The sequence below is a fragment of the Artemia franciscana genome, chromosome 8, assembly GCF_032884065.1.
Source record: "Artemia franciscana chromosome 8, ASM3288406v1, whole genome shotgun sequence".
Classification (NCBI taxonomy): domain Eukaryota; kingdom Metazoa; phylum Arthropoda; class Branchiopoda; order Anostraca; family Artemiidae; genus Artemia; species Artemia franciscana.
In genome coordinates, this window is record NC_088870.1 from 45,927,098 (window position 1) to 45,951,132 (window position 24,035).

Here is a 24,035-nt window from a genome sequence, read left to right on the forward strand (position 1 = left end):
ATTTTAATAATGGGCAACTAGCATAATTTATAGCCTTTGCCCTGAGGGTTGTGGGGGATATTATTTCCAAGACATAATTACTGGACCTTTCAGTTATTTTGAACAAAAGGGCTATCTTGAAATTTTGATTGGATGTATTTGGAGAAATGATGGGCATAGGGGGGGGGGCTGATTTACTCCAACCACATTTGGTTCTTATAAGGGCCACTGTTAAGGGTAATTATGCGCAAGGAACACAGAAAAACTACTGTTCTTTTCCTGGTTAAATACATTTGCCCGTCAAAATAGATAAACTATGAAACGGGTTGTATATAGGTCTTGGGCACTGGGAAGAGGGACATAGGGGCCTCTTCTGAAATCTTAATTTTTTGTATTTCTGGGTCATATTTATTCAAATGATCAGTCAAATTTGTTTTTTATTATTGTGCTTCTTGAAATATTCTTTAATTATTGCCCCCCTCCCCCTCCCTGAAATACTTGTGGGTACGTCATGTACATTCATGTGCAAATTCATGTTTAGATCATGTATCCATCAAGCAGCAATGTCACTAGTGGCTATATAAAATACGAGAGTAATATGTCTTAAAAAGCAAGATTTTTGAGCCTTTTGATTTTAAGTTTAATATTTTTTCGCAGTTAAGAAACGTTTCTATTGCAGTTTTTGGGCTTTTGAGCCTTTGATTAGGAATAACCGTTGTAGTTGCTTTTATCCATAATTTTGAAATCTAAAATTCTGGGATTTTAAATTGTCTCGACCAACATTTATATTTTTATGGGTGACGACCATCGTTAGTTTTCATAGCCAATACAAGAAGGCAGTTGCTGAGAATTCCTAAAACAACTTTATCTTGTTTCTTTAACATGCTTTTAGGTTCAGTTTCTGTCTCAAGTTAATGAAACTTTAAATACTTTCAGTAATTATTTTATTTTATGGTTATGTTAGTTACGTCTATTTGAAGCCCTGAAATTTTGGAAACCTCATTACTTGCTGAATTTTGAATCAGTTAGGGCATAAATCTCTACTCATTTAGCACGAAATGACATAAATTGGCACTTGCGCATGGGAAGATTTCTTCTGTTGCAAAGGGCTCTAGAACTTTCGTTTCTCACTTGAATGATCCCTCTTCAAAATTCTACTGCAGGTACTTGGACATAATCGAAGGAAAAAATTAACAAATACGCAAACAGATATACTGCTCCCAAATTCATTACCCTTACTAGATCCTTTCCCAAGTTTTTTAGGGTACAAAAAAATCAAATTTTTGTGTTTCTACGAATAAGAACTTGAAGCCTCTGCACTTGGGTCTTTGACATGCTGAATATTATGGTTCAATTTTTATTAAGTTCACACTTGTTTAAGTGATGTTATCCCCCACCTTCTCTAAAATTGTACAAGCTCGTAAATTCTTTTGGCTAATATTGAATTTCACAAATTTAAAATATTTTGAGTTAACATAAAACGGTAATTCTTTCGATGTGTTTATTGTTATAAAATTTCAATTTTTACGGTTCCGATTACTATTGGTCCATGGTGCAGATGCCCAAAGTTCGTCACCACGAACTTTTCGGTTGTATTCCGAGTTCGTGTCAGGTGACAATCTATGATACTAGTTAAGACTCCAGATTGCTAATGCAAAGATTCTTGTAAACTGAGAAAATTACAATAGACGGATGCTCTGACCAAAATTGACTCGACCTTCTGTGACCTTTTTCTTATTTCCATACTCGAGGTTTCTTCCCTCTACTTAAGAATAGTAACTAAAATGGGATTCTTTAAAGTTTGCATATTTCTTCTTTATTTTCCATGTTGAAAATTTTTGTCTTTTTAAATAATTTTGGTGGTTCGGATAACTTCACAGTTAGAAATGCGGCATAGAAAATTCTCAGTCAGGTATATGGCATGTGCGCGTTCATCCTCTGACTGCCGGCTTCTTTAGTGTTTTTATTGCTTCCTTTGTATTTTCCTCGTTTATGTAGTTTCCTCGCTTAATTACTTCACCATTATTTATTGTTGTATTGTGCTGGTTATAAACAAATAAATTTATCATATTAAAAAAAAAATATTTATGACCACCTATCACGGGAAAATATACTTTCTTTTGTATTTTTCGTGGCTAAGAGCCGGCGCTCAAAGATTCTGCAAGATGTTAAATTTTATGGCGTGATTTTGATCAAAATCCCCCTGTTTGGGAGTGTTTTTCTCCTTTTCTAAGCTTATGTAAATCTCCTTATGCTAATATATGTTCATGAGTAAATTCAAAACTTCTGAATTTTGTGCATTTGGAACCAACATTAAGAGAAAATTCTTTGGCGTCTATGTTATTAAATAAAAGCAAGTTTTTTAACCGCAAAGTAAGAAGCAACATTAAAACTCAAGGCGAAAAGAAATTGTTATATATATGAAGGGGGCTACCCCCTTTTCAATGCCTCACTCTTTCTGCTGAAGTTTGACTTTTTGTTCCGACTATTTAAGAATGAATCCTGAAATACAAGGGCCATTTAATTAGAACATTAAATTTAAAAAAAAACAAGTTTTTTTTAACTGCAAGTAAGGAGCGACATTTAGACTTAAAACGAACAGAAATTGTTCCGTATATGAAATTGGATGTCCCCTCCTCAAAGCCCCGCTCTTTACGTTAAAGTTTGTCTCTTTCTCACAACTCTACTTTTTAAAACAATGAAAAAGTTTAGCGTAAAGAGTGAGGCGTTGAGGAGCCCAATAGAATGAGCCCTCTTGCGACATTCTAGGATCACTGAGCCGATACGATCACCCCTGGAAAAAAAAACAAATAAACACGCATCCGTGATCTGTCTCCTGGCAAAAAACACAAAAGTCCACATTTTTGTAGATAAGAGCTTGAAACTTCTACAGTATGTTTCTCTGATACTTTGAATCTGATGGTGTTATTTTTGTTCAAATTCTATGACCTTTAGAGGGTTGTTTCCCCATGTTTACTAAAATAAGGAAAATCTTCTCAGGCTTATAACTTTTGATGAGTAAGACTAAACTTGATGAAATTTATATATTTAAAATCGGCAAAAAAATATGATTCTTTTGATGTAACTATTGGTATCAAAATTCTATTTTTTAAAGTTTCGATTACTATTGAGCCGTGTCGCTCCTTACTACAGTTTGTTACCACGAACTGTTTGATAAAGCTTTTCTAAAATTTCTAAAAAAACTTGGCATAAAGAGCGAGGTATTGAGGAGGATCCCCCTCATAGGCGTAATAATTTCTGTTTCTTTTCAGTTTTTGATGTTGCTTTTTACTTTAAGCTGAAAAAACATGTTTTTTTTTTACTCAATTTCCGATCTTTTTTTAATAATGCTGGGAAATACAGCTCGACCTCCATGGTAAATTCTATTCCCCAAGGAAAAATTCCTCCACGGAAAGATCGTGAAACGTAAGTCCTCCCCTAGAACCTCCCCTCTCCCTTGAAAAATATGTTTATACTTTCCAGTGTTTTTGTCATCCTCAAAAACACAGGTATTAGATCTTTCAAATACGCCGAACAAAATGTCCACCTCAGAATTTTGATCTTACGGCTTTGGAAAAAAGGGTGTATGAGGGTGGCTCGCTGCCATCAATACTTTTGGCCACTTAAAAAAGCGCAGTATAACTTTTGACTTCTGATAAAAAAAACGGCTATCTACGATCACCCCCGGGAAAAGTAAACAAAAAAAAAAACGAATAAACGTGCATCCGTGATCTTGCTTCTGGCAAAAAATGTAAAATTCCACATTTTTGTATATGGGACCTCTATATCAGGTTTCTCTGATATTCTGAATTTCATAGCATGAATTTCATTTAGATCACTTGATTTTTTGGGGTGTTTTCCTTTTTGTCAATATTTAAGCAAATTTTCACTGGCTCGTAACTTTTGATGGATAACATTGAACTTGATAATTATATATATGTTGAATGAGCATCAAAATTTGATTCTTTTGATGCATCCATTGTTATCAAAACTCTGTTTCTTAGTTTTTCGGTTACTTTTGAGCCACATCACTCCTTACTTACAGTTTGTTACCACAAACTGTTTGATTTAAAAAAAAAACTATGTTTATTTAGGTTTATCTTGACGTAGATTGTTCTTTATTTATCACTTGTAACAGTGAATGTTTTATTAAAGTCCCAGTCGCTATTTTGTCCTGAAACCGAAAGAATTCCAAATCCAAGTTTCAAAAATTTTCTATTTCAAAATGTAGAACATAACTGGATTAATGGATTCCGGATAAATGATTTCTTACATGAATTTTGAAATGTTTAAAATTATGTGCCTTTCTCTGTGTTTTTTTTTCAACCTTTTTGTTCCTTTTTTAGAGTCCAATGTATGCAGCAGGTACCTGGTTTTGGGCGTTAATTATATTCTGGTGCTTCTGTGGCATAAGAAATTCAAACCATTCTATTGAACAACCAAATGTTTTGGTTTTCTCTGTGTTTTTTTTTCAACCTTTTTGTTCCTTTTTTAGAGTCCAATGTATGCAGCAGGTACCTGGTTTTGGGTGTTAACTATATTCTGGTGCATCTGTGGCATAAGAAATTCAAACCATTCTATTGAACAACCAAATGTCAATACTGAGCATTTGAAGGGTATTGATTATGTAGAAACAATTGAAACTAAAGAAGAAGAAAAGCGAGGAGAAGATGTAGAAGATAGCCTAGAATATATAACGAATCTAAAAAATGACTATCGTCACAATTCCGCAAAACAAAGTGAGGAAATTAATAATCCTCGTGAAAACTCCTCTCCAGACAAATTGGCTTTATTTTCTGCCGTAAAGCATCCTATCATCCGGCCGCCTAAGCAACCCCAAACTAGCAAAATAGTAAATGAAAAAGATCAATTGAGCTCCTTGAGAAGGTTAAGCTTTGATTCCTGGAAGAATGCTGATAATTATAACTTTGAAGAATGGGATAAATCTGGAGGTTTTTGTCGAACAAAGGTAAGAATAACAATATTTACTTGTGTGGAATATGTTTATAGTCAGTAGATAACTATTAAAACTTCTAAGCAAACTAGCCAACTATTGACAAAGACCCAGATCAAATCTTTAGGAATTATTTAAGGAAAAAAAAAATTCAAATGAAAGTAAGGAGCAATATTAAAACTGAAAATGAAAAGATATGATTCCGTTTTCGAGCTGGGCCAGCCCCTCCTCATCCCCCAATTTTTTTAACTGTGAAAAAAGCTTGAGCCTTGGATATTCTACTTTTAACATCTTCACTGCTCCCACCTTCTTTAGTAATAATGCTACCAAGGTAAGCGAATCTGCTCGCTGGATCAGTCTTTTCGTTACCAAACGTAACCGTTTCATTTTCACTTATTCCTTGCCTTAGTGACTTACTTTTCTGAATATTAATTTTCAAACCTATTCTAGCACTCTTAACCTGCATAACCTCTAAATCGTCATTTATTTTGCGCACACTTTCATCTAGGATGCTTAAATCATCAGCATAATCTAAGTCTAGGAGTGTTTTCCCATTTGATTCCGTGGTCTCCCTTGGCCTTTCTTGTGCTCTTTAAGACAAAGTCCATCAGAATGATTGATATAAAAGGGAAGAGAACACAGCCCTACTTAACTCCTGATTAAAAAAAAAAAATAGTTGCTAACGTCATTTCCTACCTTAACTGCAGCGGTGCTTTTCTCTTACATATGACTAATCACTTTAGTGCATTTGTCTGGTATACCATACAAAGATAAGACCTTTGCTAAAGCTCTTCTATTAACACAATCGAATGCATGCTCATAATATATAAAAAATTGAGGAACAAAGGTGTTTGACAACTGAGGCACTACTCAATTATTAACCTAAGAGTAAAGGTTTGGTCGACACATCCCCTACCTTTTCTAAAACTGCACTGTTCTTCTCTTAAAACTTTTTCTACAGCATCTCTCAGTCCAAAAAGTATCGTATTACTAAGTAATTTGCTATCAACAGAGACAAGACTAATGCCTCGATAAATACGACACTATTAGCACCTGGAGCCTTATTATTTGTTAATCTTTTTAGTACTATCGCTAATTCTTCCTCATAAGACAAATATCCCATCACATCCAAGGTATCACAATTTTTTTTATTTTCCTCTGAATCTTTTCCTACAACTGTATCTCGGCTTAGCACATTCAAAATAGCACAATCAAAATATTTTGCCCGTATGACTAACTGTGGCCCCGCTCCTATCTTAACCGGGATAAGTCCAGATTAACTACTACCACTCAATTTATTAACATGCCAGTGCAATATTTTACTATTATGCCGTCTAGTTGCATCCTGCAGATCCTCGGCAGCTATATCTATAGCTTCCACTTTACACTTCCTTTGTTCATATTTTAATGCTTTCTCCACTTTCTTTACATTCCTTTTGTTTTCATATGATTCAGTCAGATAATTCTTTTACAAACCGCTTCTTCTCTCTATCAAATATAGAGCTTTTTTACTAATATGCCTAGCTATAATCTTAATTTTCTTCCCTAAGACACCATCAGCAACTTCACAAATTTTTTTTCTAAAATTATTCCAGACATTTTCGACATTGTAAAATTTTAAATTCTTAAATTTACTATCCAAATGTTCCTAGAAAATTTCTCTCGATTCCCCATCCTGGAGTCTACCGACATCATAACTTCTCGAGAGATAGTTACCCTTCCGAAATTTCAGCTTTAAATTAACCATAGACACTATTAGATGGCGATCTTTACTTTTAATGTCAATAACAGCACTCATACATACCATAGTATCTTGTATTGATCCTTCCAGTTTTCGGTTTACTATAACATAATCGATAATGTTTTCTGTCTTACCATCACGTCAATACCATGTCAACTTATGAACCACTTTATGACCAAACACCGTATTGGTTACAAGTAGATTGTTATACCAATAAAATCGCTGAAGTCTGTAGCCATTAATGTTTTCTTTTCCTAAACCAAATTTACCAAGGCTAGGATACCTATCCCTATTTCTACAGGCCTGGGCGTTAAAGACTCCTTTTAAAAAACCATATTTCTGCCTAAGACCCTGTTTATATACTCCTGTAACTGTAAGTAAAATTCATCTGAGTCACTAGTTTCTCCGTCAGTCAACAGCGGCACATACTACTATAACTGATGCCCTGAACTTTTAAGTCATAGAATAAGCAATTAGTATACTATTACTAATATATTCCCAGCCTAAATAAAACTTAACAGTATTTTACAATATTTTACTATTGTGCCGTTGGGACCCTGTCTATTTTCTCCTGTAACTGTAAGTAAAATTCATCTGAATCGCTAGTCAGTCAGTACAACAGGGGCATATAAATTTCTATAACTGATACCCTGTGCTTTTTAGTCATAAAATGGGCACTTGGTATCCTAGTTACTATTATTAACACCTTCCCAGCCTAGATAAAATTTAGCAGCTTTCTTATTCATCATGAGTCGAACTCCTTGTCTGTGTACCCCATCCTTCCTTCCTGAGTAAACAAATTCTATATCACCTAATTTCTTGCTTCCTACCCCTGGGATATGAGTTTCTGAAACTCTTAGTAAGTCCAGTTTGAATCGTCTAAATTCGTCAGTCGAAATGTCGATACGATAGTCATTTCTTAACGTCGTAACATTCGAAGTTCCAATTTTCATGTTCTTTAAATCATTGAAATTATTTTTGACCTAGGAAAAGCAATGATCCTGGATACCAGTGCAGGACGGGGATCAACATATCTCCTCACGTCTGCAATGAAGCGCTTAAGCCGGCTTAAAACCGGGCAGCAAGAAGTCCCTGGGACCTCCAATCTGAATGAAGGCTTTTGGCAATTCTGGCCCATCTTGGTCACAACGTGGTTTTCAGCACTTGGCGATGCTCTTCTGTCAACAAAAGTTAGAAATCCTGCATAGACAGTCCCAAGCTTATTACCTCCGACTCATTATATATTCATACCTACAAATATTATGGTACTTCGGTGAGGCAACCCATAGTAGATAAATCAGCTAAGAAGAGATTATATAGCCCGAAAACGCTCATCAAAATAAACCAAGCACAGAAGAATTAGCCATTAATCAGGATCCCGTGCGAATACTGTGTCGTTTACTAGGCTATAATTTCCTCGAAGGGTGCCATTCCTCAAGTTTTAATAGAGTCAACCGCAAGGTACCCAGTCTTGCAGGTACCCAAAAAGGTCGAGGCAGCCAGTCCATAGCGAAAGGGCAGAGACCGTTGTCCATAGATCTGGATCTTATACCCTGCCGCAGTTGCCCTTCTATAGAAGTTCCTCTCACAATCGTGTTGTGCGTCACCATGCAATCTAACCCATTACTGGGAGAAGGTTTGTAGCTCATGGGACGTGTGGGCACGCCGGTAGGCCCTGTTGAGCGTACATTTAAGGGGCCTTCTTTCTCCTCCACCTGTATTTATAGCCCTGGGAACTGTCGGTTTATACGAACTACTTGATTCTTTAGGAAAGAATGTGGCACCGTGTTCTATTGCTACCTTTGAAACTGGGAAACTACATAGTTTTTTTTTTTTGATAATTCTAAATTGATTGGCTACCTCAGAATTTTCAGTCGTTAGCAACTTTGCAAAACCGCAGTTTGATGCCACAGAAAGGCGGAAGTATCTCTTTGTTGTGGTACAGTCTTTTTGGCTACTTTAAAAGGGCTGTAAAAATTTGTATTTCTATTTAAATGAGCTTTCATCCATATTTTTAGGACCATTGTTTAGACAACCATTATTACTCCCCAAATCAAACCACTGCACAAACACGACGGTTTTTCCAGCAACTACATAGTAGCGCCGGCACCACCTACTAGGAAAACGCCAGTATTTTCCTAGTAGGTGATGCCAATGACCTAAAGTTAAATTCCCTTAGTAGTTCCCTCAATTTAAAACAAATTGTAAAAATACCAACAACCAAAGGAAAATCTACTCTTCATCTGATTTGCACGAATATGTACACTTTTTATAGCTCACCTGTTCCTTTGCCCCTTCTAGGAGGAAGCCACCATTTTTGTTTATTAATGAAGCCTCTATCCAACTTTAATCATACTTTTTCTGCTACCCAATTCGTCCAATTTCCGATGAAGGCCTTTTCGAGTTTGGATTACTAATGAAAATTGGCCAGCTCTTAAGGGAAACAATGACATTAATGTTAAAGTATCTTACTTCCAAAATTAATTAAAATCAAATGCTGGGAATTCTTCCCCGATAAAAAAAAGTAAAATCGTGTTCAGATGAAAAACCTTACATTACTAGTCAGTTAAAAAAGCTAATTAGACTTAAAATCAATCTTTCTCAGAATGGTATAACATCTGAAGCTAACTCACTGCGTAAACATATAAAAAAAGAAATGCGTAAATCTGCTTTTGCGTATTACAAATGTAACGTCAAGGGCTTGTTTTCTACTAAGCCAAATTAGTGGTACAAAAGTATAAAAAAAAAAATGTGGGAAAACATAATAATATAGATTTCCATTTACAAGAAGAGCCCCTTTTTACAACCAATGATCTGAATAAATCTCTTTCTTCCATAGTTCAAAACCTCTATTCCCTCTCTATTAATACTGCTTATCATCTACAATTTCCCTATTATTTTGCCCTCAGATGTTGAGGCAAAAATTAAAAAACTTAAAAAGCGCAGCACCTGTCCACTAGACATTCCAATTGTGATAATTAAAGCCTTTGCAGACAATCTTTCAGAACCTTTGTCCGTATTTTTTAATGAAATTACCTGTACTGGTAAGTTCCCTGATTGTTGGAAATTAGGTTTTACTACGTCCGTAAAAAAGAAAAGTAGCAATTAAGATTTTGCTAGTGTCCGGCCCATTACTCTCACTCCGGGTTTTTCCAAGTTAAACGAAAGCTTTTTAGCTGATTGGTTGAAAATAAAAATAATCCCAAATGTTGACCAAAGGCAATTTGGAAATTTGCACACTAATTCTACCACATACTATCTTGTTCACCTTTTGGACACTATGTGTAACAAACTTGAAAAACCCAATAACTGGAAAATGTTACTGCAGTTGGCTTACAAAAAGCTTTTGATTTAATTACCCACCATACATTAGTAAAAAACTAACCAATGACTTCCTAATTGATCCCTATTTAATAAGAATAATTTCGTCTTTCCTTTCTAATAGAACGTAAGTCGTCAAATACATGAATGTATACTCTGTTCCCCTCCCATTTTATAATGGTGTGCCCCAGGGCTCTTAGGCCAAATTTTATTTCTTACCATGATAAACAGTCTTGGTGTCGATGCATACATACCTATTCCTTTGAGATCTGATGATAGCCAGATCTACCCCTCTTCTAACAGCCTTAAAGCATAAAGGGCGGATCAGGGAGTCGAAGATGTGGTGAACATCATGACTTGCCAAGGCGAGTGAACTATCTGTACAAGAAGCATCAATCAGAGCATTAGTAACAACTGCAAGGGCGTCTGCACATCCAATGCCATGTTGAAAGCCAAATTGATGTGCAGGTGAGTAGCATTTTTTTCAAGCTCTTTTATGAAAGCTTGCATAAACTAGTTGAAATAGGATAGGTACAGACCTGAAAGATTTGCATTGATTGAAGGATTTTCGTTTCTTTTTGAATAGGGGAATGGTATCCCACGCAGATTGCAGGTAGAACCAAGCCTTGTGTAAAAATCATGGGCAGCAGCATCGTGAGATACTCTAAAAGTGCAGGACCACCATCTTGATTTGCAGAGTATGAATTCCGTCTATGCCTCGTGACAGCCTTAGCTTAGGGCGTATAATAGTATCAACCACAGACATTACAGATACTTTAATATCATAGTCAGAGAATCCACAAAAATTGGTCAAGCTCTTTAGTATATTTGTATTCAAGTTTGGGGCGTGGTGGAGAGAATTCGGCCTCATAAAAAGAAGACCACTCAGATGAGGAACATCAGCCACGGAAAAGAAGATTTTGGGGATCCTTGGAAGGAAATACAAATGAGACTGGAGGACCATGTTCGCCACCCTGATGCTGGACTTAGAGTCATGTGGTGGTTTTAGAAGGCATGAGAGATGTTAGGAGTTTAGGATAGAAGCTGACAAAGCTTCCGGAGACAGAAGAGAGGTACTTACGTGTTACTCCTTCATACCCTCCAAAGAAGTTCCCATTTCCCTTAAATCTTTCTTTATGACATCCTCCCACCCTAATCACGGGTGGTAGGAATTAACATGATCAAGAATATCGACAAAAAACACTTTTATAACCAAACTTATATTTGTGCAACAGCTCCCATTTTACAGTGAGACTCGTAATAAACAGTTTTTTTTGACAATTTTCCTTTTTACTTGGTGTATCCGTTGTTTTGACAATTTGTTATTGCAAAGTGATATTTATTTCGCTTTAAGTTTTAACTTGCGAACACAGCTTCAATGATTTTCAGTGCTATTAAAGTAAAATTATGCATGATTAACTCTGAATCTTTAAATCTTTTGGGGAATTAAAATACTTCAAAGGAATTTTGAATCCTATGAGCCGTTCTCTTCTAAAGATATTAATTCCTCTCTTGGATGAGTAACACAATTTCTTTGCAAGAAATAGAAGTTAATTGACATTATGTCAATTAACGAAAAAGTTAACGAAAAAGGTAACAAAGCTGGACTGATAGTTTTCGTAGTTATACCTCCCCCCTCTCGAAATGCCCCACCTATCACCCAGCCCCTAATAAAATTATGTGTACGTGGCTGGCCAACAGAGTTGCCACATATAGCATGAAAGTTCTATGTTAACACTATTTCATACGTGCTCAGGGCTGCCACTTGTAGCACGAAAGTGCTACTTTAGCTCTATTACAATCAATTTTTTGACTGCAGCACCGAGAATTGCTGTGTATCATGCAAATTTGGACAATTGTGGTACTTTCAGAACTGACCATGGTGGCAACCATGCTGGCCAATCTCATGCTGCAGTTTCAAATTGTCCTTGTTCAGACAGTGTAGTTCTTTAAATCTAGAATTCAGAAACAGGTACAATAGGAGTGATGGATTGTTTTTAATATAAAACCAATTTTTCAATTAAATTAGTTATAAGTTATTTTAAATTTTGCACTCAGGGTAGAACTAGCAACAGGCAGGAAGGATCAAACAGTTTGTGGTAACGAACTGTAGTAAGGAGCGACCCGGCTCAATAGTAACCAAAACTCTAAAAAATGGAATTTTGATACCAATAGCTATATCAAAAGAATCGCATTTTAATGCTGGTTTTAAATATATAAGTTTCATCAAGTTTAGTCTTACCCATCAAAAGTTACGAGCCTGAGAAAATTTGCGTTATTTTAGAAAATAGGGGGAAACACCCCCTAAAAGTCATAGAATCTTAACGAAAATCACACCATCAGATTCAGCGTATCAGAGAACCCTATTGTAGAAGTTTCGAGCTCCTATCTACAAAAATGTGGAATTTTGCATTTTTTGCCAGAAGGCAGATCACGGATGCGTGTTTATTTGTTTTTTTGTTTTTTTTTTGTTTTTTTTTTCCCAGGGGTGATCGTATCGACCCAGTTGTCCTAGAATGTTGCAAGAGGGCTCATTCTAACGGAAATGAAAAGTTCTAGTGCCCTTTTTAAGTGACCAAAAAATTGGAGGGCACCTAGGCCCCCACCCACGCTAATTATTTTCCCAAAGTCAACGGATCAAAATTCTGAGATAGCCATTTTATTCAGCGTAGTCGAAAAACCTTATAACTATGTGTTTGGGGACAACTTACTCCCCCACAGTCCCCGTGGGAGGGGCAACAAGTTACAAACTTTGACCTGTGCTTACATATAGTAATGGTTATTGGGAAGTATACAGGCGTTTTCAGGAGGATTTTTTTGGTTGGGGGGAGGGGTTGAGAAGAGGAGGATATGCTGGGGGAACTTTCCATCGAGAATTTGTCATGGGAGAAGAAAACTTCCATGAAGGGAGAGCAGGATTTACTAGCATTATTTAAAAAAAATTAAAAAATAAATGTGAAAAAGCTTTTTCAGCTGGAAGTAAGGAACAGCAATAAAACTTAAAACAAACAGAAATTATTACCCATATAAGGGGCTCACCTCCTTATGATACCTAGCTCTTTACGCTAAAGTATTTTTAGTAATTTCAACTATTTATTCTACGGCTTTTGTGATTCAGGGGTCATTCTTAATGAATTGGGATAAAATTTAAGCTTTAGTGTAAAGAGTACTGACGATGGGGCGAATCCCCTCATATATGTAATAAAAACATGAGAATACAAAAGTTCTTTACGTAAGCTAATTTATAAGTTACGTAAATCTTTTACCAATAAAAAGATTCGTAAAAAATTAAAAGTTCAAGTTGCCTTTTTAATTAACCAAAAAATCGGAGGGCGACTAGGCTTCGCCCCCGCTCTTTTTTCTCAAAATCATTCGATCAAAATTATGAGAAAGCCATTTAGCCCCCCCCCCCCAAAAAAATATGCAAATTTCGTTTTGATTATTCCTCTGCGGAGAGTTAAAATCAAAACATGCATTGATTCAAAAACGTTCAGAAATTAAATAAAAAAAACGAGTTTTTTTAACTGAAAGTAAGGAGCGACACTAAAACTTAAAACGCACAGAAATTACTTCGTATATGAAAGAGACTGCTTCCTCATCAACGCCCCGCTCTTTACGCTAAAGTTTTTTACTGTTTTAAAAAGAAGAGTTGAGAGAAAGAGTCAAACTTTAGCGTAAAGAGCGGGGCGTTGATGAGGAAGCAGCCTCTTTCATATACGAAGTAATTTCTGTGCGTTTTAAGTTTTAGTGTCGCTCCTTACTTTCAGTTAAAAAAACTCGTTTTTTTTATTTAATAAAAGAAGGCACGTTAATGAAAGCAGCAATACAGAAAACAAAGACCTATGCAAGAAAACTTGATGAAACTTATATATTCAAATCAGCATGAAAATGCGATTCTTTTGATGTAATTATTGGTATCAAAATCCCGTTTTTTAGAGTTTTGGTTACTATTGAGCCGGAACGCTGCCAATAATTGCGTTTATTGGCATGAATTGAATGAACATGCGTATTTTGCATGTGGGATTTCTGAAGAACCGGTTGAAAATTTATCAACATGGCTGACATATTTAATAAATAAAATTACATTTTATTTAAAATGTAAAGAATGTATTAAAATGTAAGAGGTGGTTTGTCAATACCCAAAATCAGACGAGGCACTAATTGTGGGTTAGTTTGTCAAAAATAGTGGTTTCTATTTTGTCATTAGACAAAAAAGACCGGCCCCTAAACTTTGAAAACTACTTTTTTGTACCCTTAAAAAAAAAACGAAAAATCTTTGACTACCCACATTTTCTGGAATTAGTGCCCCATGTGACACTTAAAATTATTAACAGGGCAGCCTAGCCAGGTTATGTAGATAAATTTGCAGCTAACTACCATGAAAGACCCCCCCCCCTTCTACATTGTTGTTATTCCAGCTAAAAAGTAAATCCTGAAATTGAAGCGGGAGGGAAATGCCAGAGGGTACTAAAAACGTGTAACTTTTCCTAGCGAATCCTCGGTTATTATAATTTAAGTAATTTCAATCGTTGAATTTGTTCTTTTTCGGGAAGTCTGTTTTTATAATTTCATTCTTTTGCTCGGTTCTCAAAAGAATTTTAAGGAGAAAGCTTCACCCTCTCTCCACAGGCATGTGGACAACAGACATTTTTACCATGTATCTCGGATTCCAGTGAATTAATTCACTGAATATCATACAATAAAAATCTATATAGTATAAATAGAAAATGTAAATTGTTCAGCCCTAGTAAAAAAAAAAATTCGCTAGGAGTGTGTCGTTGTAAAGGTTCAATAAAAATAGATACATTCTGACTGGTAAATGACGTCACTGCAAATTTACACTGTTATTTTCAATGTGACGTCACTGTGGATGTAACCTGCATGCACGGTTTTATTGTTGTATATGACATCATTCTATAAGTGACGTCACCTTCACTATATATTCAGATTCCTCAGATATCATTAATTCAGTTAATCTTATACAGTGATAATCTATATGGTATAAACAGAAGCTTATTAAAAGGATTACATGGATTACATTGAAACGTTTTTAAAAGATTTAATGGAACGTTACGAAATGTTACTACACAGATACTCTACCGATCCTGTGTGGGCAGTTAGGTTAATTTGTGTATTAGAATACTACTGCAACCATGATTTCACTCTTGACTTTCGATCTATTCTTGGGAATTGGCTTAAACAGCAAATTAGTTCTAACATCAAAAAGGAATCCAATGCACTGCTTGCATATGCCCTTTATATGTGCAATAGATTTCTACCGGATCGCTCTCGCGAACCCTGCAAAACATTAAAAGCCATATGCCGAAAGAAACTCAAGAAAACTATTTTTGGCAGGGAACAGCTTTTCAGAATTGACTTTTACAGAATATATGGCTGTATGAAGAGTTTGAGCGCACCAAAAACTCTCTTATATTACCTCTATTTTGAAGAAGAATTTGAATTTTTTGACTTGAATTTTTCCTCGAAAGAATTAACATATCTATTGGAAATGAATGATGTAGAAGAACCGTATACTGTTTCTCCATCAACCTTTGCCTCCAAAGAATCGCCTTATCTGTGCTTTGATACATATCCCGAAGATGACAATTTTGAAAGCTACGTAAACAGAAAGAACAAGGGTAACAGAAACAGACGTAAACAGAAAGAAATTGAAATCATCACCATAGATGATGACATTGAAGTCATAACCATAGATGATGACACAGATACACCGTCAGAAAATTGCAAAGGAAAGGACACGTCTATTGCTTCATCAAAAAGACAGAACAGTGACATAAATGAAGAGACAGACACACCGTCGAAAAAGTGCAAAGTAGAAAACCTTTCCATTGCTTCATCATCGAAAATAAAGAACAGTGACATAAATGAAGAGACAGACACACCGTCGAAAAAGTGCAAAGTAGAAGACCCGTCCATTGCTTTATCATTAAAAAGAAAGAACAGTGATATAGATGAAGAGACAGACACACCGTCGAAAAAGTGCAAAGTAGAAGACCCGTCCATTGCTTTATCATTAAAAAGAAAGAACAGTGATATAGATGAAGAGACAGACACACCGTCGAAAAAGTGCAAAGTAGAAGACCCGTCCATTGCTTCATCATCAAAAAGAAGAAACAGTGACAGAGATGATGACAGTACACCGTCGAAAAAGTGCAAATGGTAAAAAGAAGTGAAATTATGAAAAGGTCTAATTGAAAGATAGTCAAAAGATGTCCAAAATTGTTTGTTGTCTTGTTCAAAATTTGGGTATTTTCTATTTGAAATATTGCTGCTTTATGTTGATTGATTTCTATTTTACTGTTTTGATATTTAGGGTTTTACTGTATTTATCTGTTCACGATCCTTCTGCTTTAGATTATATTTCATCAAAAGCTATAGTTCTTATTATAGGAAGAGTTACGCATAGGAAAATTATCTCGGAAAACTTCCCCGTTTCTTTTCATTTTTAAAGGCATACTTTGATATACCTTATCAAAGGTATATCAAAAATGGCATTTTGTAACATTTGTTTGAGTGACAGGTGGGGGTTGAGTAGAAACTTAGGCGTTTTTGGAGGGACGAAGCACAGGGAATTCATATTTTGTGTTTAAATGTAGGAGGTGTAGGGTCAAAAATGTGTCTCTAATCCTCCTAAAAGGTTTGGTGTCAATAGCCCCTTTGAAGCGTTGAATTCATCCACGGTGAAGTAGTGACGTCAATAAAGACACATATATAGATTAGCATATGCCATCAAGACACTGTATCTGTGATATCTCGAGAGCTACTGGGAGTGAGCAAGATAAAACTTTAAGAAAGTATTGGCAAGAGTAAGAAGAAAGTATATTTTGTGTTAAGAAAGGAATAAGAGTGACCACACATTTTTGTCTTGCAAATACTGGTTCGTCAAACAGTTCGCTGTAACGAACTGTAAGTAAGGAGCGATGCGGCTCAGTAGTAACCGATACTCTAAGAAACACAACATTGTTAACATTAGGTACATCAAAAGAACAGAATTTTGATGCTTATTCAAAATATATAAAATTCATCAAGTTTAATGTTATCCATCAAAAGTTAGAGCACAAAAGTAGGAACATTGGGCTCATCCCTCTCTACAATACTTACACCCAACTATACCTGAAAGATTTTGGAGGTTGTTTAGTAGAAAACTAAGGCTAATATTGCAAAACAGAAGTACAAAAGCAAAAACCTTCAAGTAGACATTTTATAAATAGTATCTGATTTCGACAGATGTTGGTCCCTTGCCTGAGCAAAATGACACTAAGTCATCTGAATAGTCCATTTAGAACAAAGGTTTTGTAAATACATTTTACCAGAACAGTAGACATGTTAAAATTTCTTCAAAACAGAACTATGAACAGATTTCAATCAGATTGATTGAAGGGCCCAAAGTTGAACTACTGGGGGCGTGGTCCCTGCCAATGCAGTCACTAAGTGTTTCAAAAAACTGTTGAGGCTGTACTAAATACCAGAGTTGGTATTTAATACTTGCAGAGCTTGATAGCAAATTTGAGATAATACTGGAAAGTAGAAACTCATATAGAAATTAGTATCTAACCAGCCTTAATTGACTGTTGTTGTTTGGAAAGTTTTATAAGGGTTTATTTTATTTTTATAACGTTATCAGATGTTTTGTCATTTGATATCACTCTACCACTAACTACTTTACCCCCTCTTAATTTTTTCTGGCATTTCCAGCGACAAAACTAAAACAATAACACCTATGTTGAAAAAATAATCCAGATCATTTTTATCTTATTCTGCTTTTTTTTTTTCTTTTTTCACCTTCTTATTCTTTATCAACTTGTTTAAACGTAATCACCAGTTCTAATGAAGCTTTAGTTGAAAAAATGTAAACATTAACTTGAATGTACTGTATTTTTTTTCTTGTGATGTTTCTAATTGATATGAAGTTCAAGAAATAAAACCGTTTTATTCTGAAGGATTTTTGAACATTGAAATTACGATAATTAATTAATTTTTAGCTTGGAAAAACTATGATGATTATTTTTAGAGTCTTGGCACTTGAATTTTGATTCGTTGACTTCAAAAACAGTTATAACTATTTATATTTTGATTTCAGCAATAGCCTAGAATGGCCTTATAAGACCCTAGGAGGAATTTCCAATTATCACCCCTCCCCTTCTTTAGATTTTTTTCCTAATCATTAATAAAACTCATTTTAAGTGTTCACCTTATGGGAGCAAAGAAGTGAAAAGAAAAAGAAATTGTGTGTTTTAAAAAATGTGTCAGTAAATATTTTAATATAAATAACTTAATGCGCAGCAAAATATCAGCAAAAAAATTTTTTTTAACCATATTAATACTGTTAACATTTATATAACATCAATGACAGGCGAGAATCAAAGCAAAATCCACCCCCCCCCCCCTTTTTGCATACAAGCCCAGTCAACATTGTCCGTCATGAGTCAAACCAAAAATCTCAGTCATATCTTAGTTCTTGGATGGATAATAGACAATATCTAACAACAAGTGACAATGACAATATTTTTTATACAATCCAGAAAAAGGCTCATGCCAAGCTTTGCCTCTGACTACCTGTCTTGGCTTTGTCACCAATTGACTGATGGCTTGGTAGCAGCTTGAATCGTAAATCGTAATCAAACAGTGCGTGGTAACGAACTGTAGTAAGGAGCGACCCGGCTCAATAGTAACCAAAACTCTAAAAAATGGAATTTTGATACCAATAGCTATATCAAAAGAATCGCATTTTAATGCTGGTTTTAAATATATAAGTTTCATCAAGTTTAGTCTTACCCATCAAAAGTTACGAGCCTGAGAAAATTTGCGTTATTTTAGAAAATAGGGGGAAACACCCCCTAAAAGTCATAGAATCTTAACGAAAATCACACCATCAGATTCAGCGTATCAGAGAACCCTATTGTAGAAGTTTCGAGCTCCTATCTACAAAAATGTGGAATTTTGCATTTTTTGCCAGAAGGCAGATCACGGATGCGTGTTTATTTGTTTTTTTGTTTTTTTGTTTGTTTTTTTTTTCCCAGGGGTGATCGTATCGACCCAGTTGTCCTAGAATGTTGCAAGAGGGCTCATTCTAACGGAAATGAAAAGTTCTAGTGCCCTTTTTAAGTGACCAAAAAATTGGAGGGCACCTAGGCCCCCTCCCACGCTAATTATTTTCCCAAAGTCAACGGATCAAAATTCTGAGATAGCCATTTTATTCAGCGTAGTCGAAAAACCTTATAACTATGTGTTTGGGGACAACTTACTCCCCAACAGTCCCCGTGGGAGGGGCAACAAGTTACAAACTTTGACCTGTGCTTACATATAGTAATGGTTATTGGGAAGTATACAGGCGTTTTCAGGAGGATTTTTTTGGTTGGGGGGAGGGGTTGAGAAGAGGAGGATATGCTGGGGGAACTTTCCATCGAGAATTTGTCATGGGAGAAGAAAACTTCCATGAAGGGAGAGCAGGATTTACTAGCATTATTTAAAAAAAATTAAAAAATAAATGTGAAAAAGCTTTTTCAGCTGGAAGTAAGGAACAGCAATAAAACTTAAAACAAACAGAAATTATTACCCATATAAGGGGCTCACCTCCTTATGATACCTAGCTCTTTACGCTAAAGTATTTTTAGTAATTTTAACTATTTATTCTACGGCTTTTGTGATTCAGGGGTCATTCTTAATGAATTGGGATAAAATTTAAGCTTTAGTGTAAAGAGTACTGACGATGGGGCGAATCCCCTCATATATGTAATAAAAACATGAGAATACAAAAGTTCTTTACGTAAGCTAATTTATAAGTTACGTAAATCTTTTACCAATAAAAAGATTCGTAAAAAATTAAAAGTTCAAGTTGCCTTTTTAATTAACCAAAAAATCGGAGGGCGACTAGGCTTCGCCCCCGCTCTTTTTTCTCAAAATCATTCGATCAAAATTATGAGAAAGCCATTTAGCCCCCCCCCAAAAAAATATGCAAATTTCGTTTTGATTATTCCTCTGCGGAGAGTTAAAATCAAAACATGCATTGATTCAAAAACGTTCAGAAATTAAATAAAAAAAACGAGTTTTTTTAACTGAAAGTAAGGAGCGACACTAAAACTTAAAACGCACAGAAATTACTTCGTATATGAAAGAGATTGCTTCCTCATCAACGCCCCGCTCTTTACGCTAAAGTTTTTTACTGTTTTAAAAAGAAGAGTTGAGAGAAAGAGTCAAACTTTAGCGTAAAGAGCGGGGCGTTGATGAGGAAGCAGCCTCTTTCATATACGAAGTAATTTCTGTGCGTTTTAAGTTTTAGTGTCGCTCCTTACTTTCAGTTAAAAAAACTCGTTTTTTTTATTTAATAAAAGAAGGCACGTTAATGAAAGCAGCAATACAGAAAACAAAGACCTATGCAAGAAAACTTGATGAAACTTATATATTCAAATCAGCATGAAAATGCGATTCTTTTGATGTAATTATTGGTATCAAAATCCCGTTTTTTAGAGTTTTGGTTACTATTGAGCCGGAACGCTGCCAATAATTGCGTTTATTGGCATGAATTGAATGAACATGCGTATTTTGCATGTGGGATTTCTGAAGAACCGGTTGAAAATTTATCAACATGGCTGACATATTTAATAAATAAAATTACATTTTATTTAAAATGTAAAGAATGTATTAAAATGTAAGAGGTGGTTTGTCAATACCCAAAATCAGACGAGGCACTAATTGTGGGTTAGTTTGTCAAAAATAGTGGTTTCTATTTTGTCATTAGACAAAAAAGACCGGCCCCTAAACTTTGAAAACTACTTTTTTGTACCCTTAAAAAAAAAACGAAAAATCTTTGACTATCCACATTTTCTGGAATTAGTGCCCCATGTGACACTTAAAATTATTAACAGGGCAGCCTAGCCAGGTTATGTAGATAAATTTGCAGCTAACTACCATGAAAGACCCCCCCCCCCCCCCTTCTACATTGTTGTTATTCCAGCTAAAAAGTAAATCCTGAAATTGAAGCGGGAGGGAAATGCCAGAGGGTACTAAAAACGTGTAACTTTTCCTAGCGAATCCTCGGTTATTATAATTTAAGTAATTTCAATCGTTGAATTTGTTCTTTTTCGGGAAGTCTGTTTTTATAATTTCATTCTTTTGCTCGGTTCTCAAAAGAATTTTAAGGAGAAAGCTTCACCCTCTCTCCACAGGCATGTGGACAACAGACATTTTTACCATGTATCTCGGATTCCAGTGAATTAATTCACTGAATATCATACAATAAAAATCTATATAGTATAAATAGAAAATGTAAATTGTTCAGCCCCAGTAAAAAAAAAAATTCGCTAGGAGTGTGTCGTTGTAAAGGTTCAATAAAAATAGATACATTCTGACTGGTAAATGACGTCACTGCAAATTTACACTGTTATTTTCAATGTGACGTCACTGTGGATGTAACCTGCATGCACGGTTTTATTGTTGTATATGACATCATTCTATAAGTGACGTCACCTTCACTATATATTCAGATTCCTCAGATATCATTAATTCAGTTAATCTTATACAGTGATAATCTATATGGTATAAACAGAAGCTTATTAAAAGGATTACATGGATTACATTGAAACGTTTTTAAAAGATTTAATGGAACGTTACGAAATGTTACTACACAGATACTCTACCGATCCTGTGTGGGCAGTTAGGTTAATTTGTGTATTAGAATACTACTGCAACCATGATTTCACTCTTGACTTTCGATCTATTCTTGGGAATTGGCTTAAACAGCAAATTAGTTCTAACATCAAAAAGGAATCCAATGCACTGCTTGCATATGCCCTTTATATGTGCAATAGATTTCTACCGGATCGCTCTCGCGAACCCTGCAAAACATTAAAAGCCATATGCCGAAAGAAACTCAAGAAAACTATTTTTGGCAGGGAACAGCTTTTCAGAATTGACTTTTACAGAATATATGGCTGTATGAAGAGTTTGAGCGCACCAAAAACTCTCTTATATTACCTCTATTTTGAAGAAGAATTTGAATTTTTTGACTTGAATTTTTCCTCGAAAGAATTAACATATCTATTGGAAATGAATGATGTAGAAGAACCGTATACTGTTTCTCCATCAACCTTTGCCTCCAAAGAATCGCCTTATCTGTGCTTTGATACATATCCCGAAGATGACAATTTTGAAAGCTACGTAAACAGAAAGAACAAGGGTAACAGAAACAGACGTAAACAGAAAGAAATTGAAATCATCACCATAGATGATGACATTGAAGTCATAACCATAGATGATGACACAGATACACCGTCAGAAAATTGCAAAGGAAAGGACACGTCTATTGCTTCATCAAAAAGACAGAACAGTGACATAAATGAAGAGACAGACACACCGTCGAAAAAGTGCAAAGTAGAAAACCTTTCCATTGCTTCATCATCGAAAATAAAGAACAGTGACATAAATGAAGAGACAGACACACCGTCGAAAAAGTGCAAAGTAGAAGACCCGTCCATTGCTTTATCATTAAAAAGAAAGAACAGTGATATAGATGAAGAGACAGACACACCGTCGAAAAAGTGCAAAGTAGAAGACCCGTCCATTGCTTTATCATTAAAAAGAAAGAACAGTGATATAGATGAAGAGACAGACACACCGTCGAAAAAGTGCAAAGTAGAAGACCCGTCCATTGCTTCATCATCAAAAAGAAGAAACAGTGACAGAGATGATGACAGTACACCGTCGAAAAAGTGCAAAGTAGAAGACCCGTCCATTGCTTTATCATTAAAAAGAAAGAACAGTGATATAGATGAAGAGACAGACACACCGTCGAAAAAGTGCAAAGTAGAAGACCCGTCCATTGCTTCATCATCAAAAAGAAGAAACAGTGACAGAGATGATGACAGTACACCGTCGAAAAAGTGCAAATGGTAAAAAGAAGTGAAATTATGAAAAGGTCGAATTGAAAGATAGTCAAAAGATGTCCAAAATTGTTTGTTGTCTTGTTCAAAATTTGGGTATTTTCTATTTGAAATATTGCTGCTTTATGTTGATTGATTTCTATTTTACTGTTTTGATATTTAGGGTTTTACTGTATTTATCTGTTCACGATCCTTCTGCTTTAGATTATATTTCATCAAAAGCTATAGTTCTTATTATAGGAAGAGTTACGCATAGGAAAATTATCTCGGAAAACTTCCCCGTTTCTTTTCATTTTTAAAGGCATACTTTGATATACCTTATCAAAGGTATATCAAAAATGGCATTTTGTAACATTTGTTTGAGTGACAGGTGGGGGTTGAGTAGAAACTTAGGCGTTTTTGGAGGGACGAAGCACAGGGAATTCATATTTTGTGTTTAAATGTAGGAGGTGTAGGGTCAAAAATGTGTCTCTAATCCTCCTAAAAGGTTTGGTGTCAATAGCCCCTTTGAAGCGTTGAATTCATCCACGGTGAAGTAGTGACGTCAATAAAGACACATATATAGATTAGCATATGCCATCAAGACACTGTATCTGTGATATCTCGAGAGCTACTGGGAGTGAGCAAGATAAAACTTTAAGAAAGTATTGGCAAGAGTAAGAAGAAAGTATATTTTGTGTTAAGAAAGGAATAAGAGTGACCACACATTTTTGTCTTGCAAATACTGGTTCGTCAAACAGTTCGCTGTAACGAACTGTAAGTAAGGAGCGATGCGGCTCAGTAGTAACCGATACTCTAAGAAACACAACATTGTTAACATTAGGTACATCAAAAGAACAGAATTTTGATGCTTATTCAAAATATATAAAATTCATCAAGTTTAATGTTATCCATCAAAAGTTAGAGCACAAAAGTAGGAACATTGGGCTCATCCCTCTCTACAATACTTACACCCAACTATACCTGAAAGATTTTGGAGGTTGTTTAGTAGAAAACTAAGGCTAATATTGCAAAACAGAAGTACAAAAGCAAAAACCTTCAAGTAGACATTTTATAAATAGTATCTGATTTCGACAGATGTTGGTCCCTTGCCTGAGCAAAATGACACTAAGTCATCTGAATAGTCCATTTAGAACAAAGG

General features: G+C 35.3%; 1 protein-coding gene across 2 annotated transcripts in view; it reads left to right on the forward strand.

The window, feature by feature from the left end:
- LOC136030489 (calcitonin gene-related peptide type 1 receptor-like) overlaps nucleotides 1-24,035 on the forward strand; it is a 166,000-nt gene that overhangs the window by 29,870 nt on the left and 112,095 nt on the right. For both annotated transcript variants that reach the window (XM_065709511.1, XM_065709512.1), the window contains one exon: nucleotides 4,475-4,948. In XM_065709511.1, coding sequence (XP_065565583.1) covers nucleotides 4,475-4,948 — 474 coding nt within the window. The remainder of the gene's footprint in view (nucleotides 1-4,474; nucleotides 4,949-24,035) is intronic.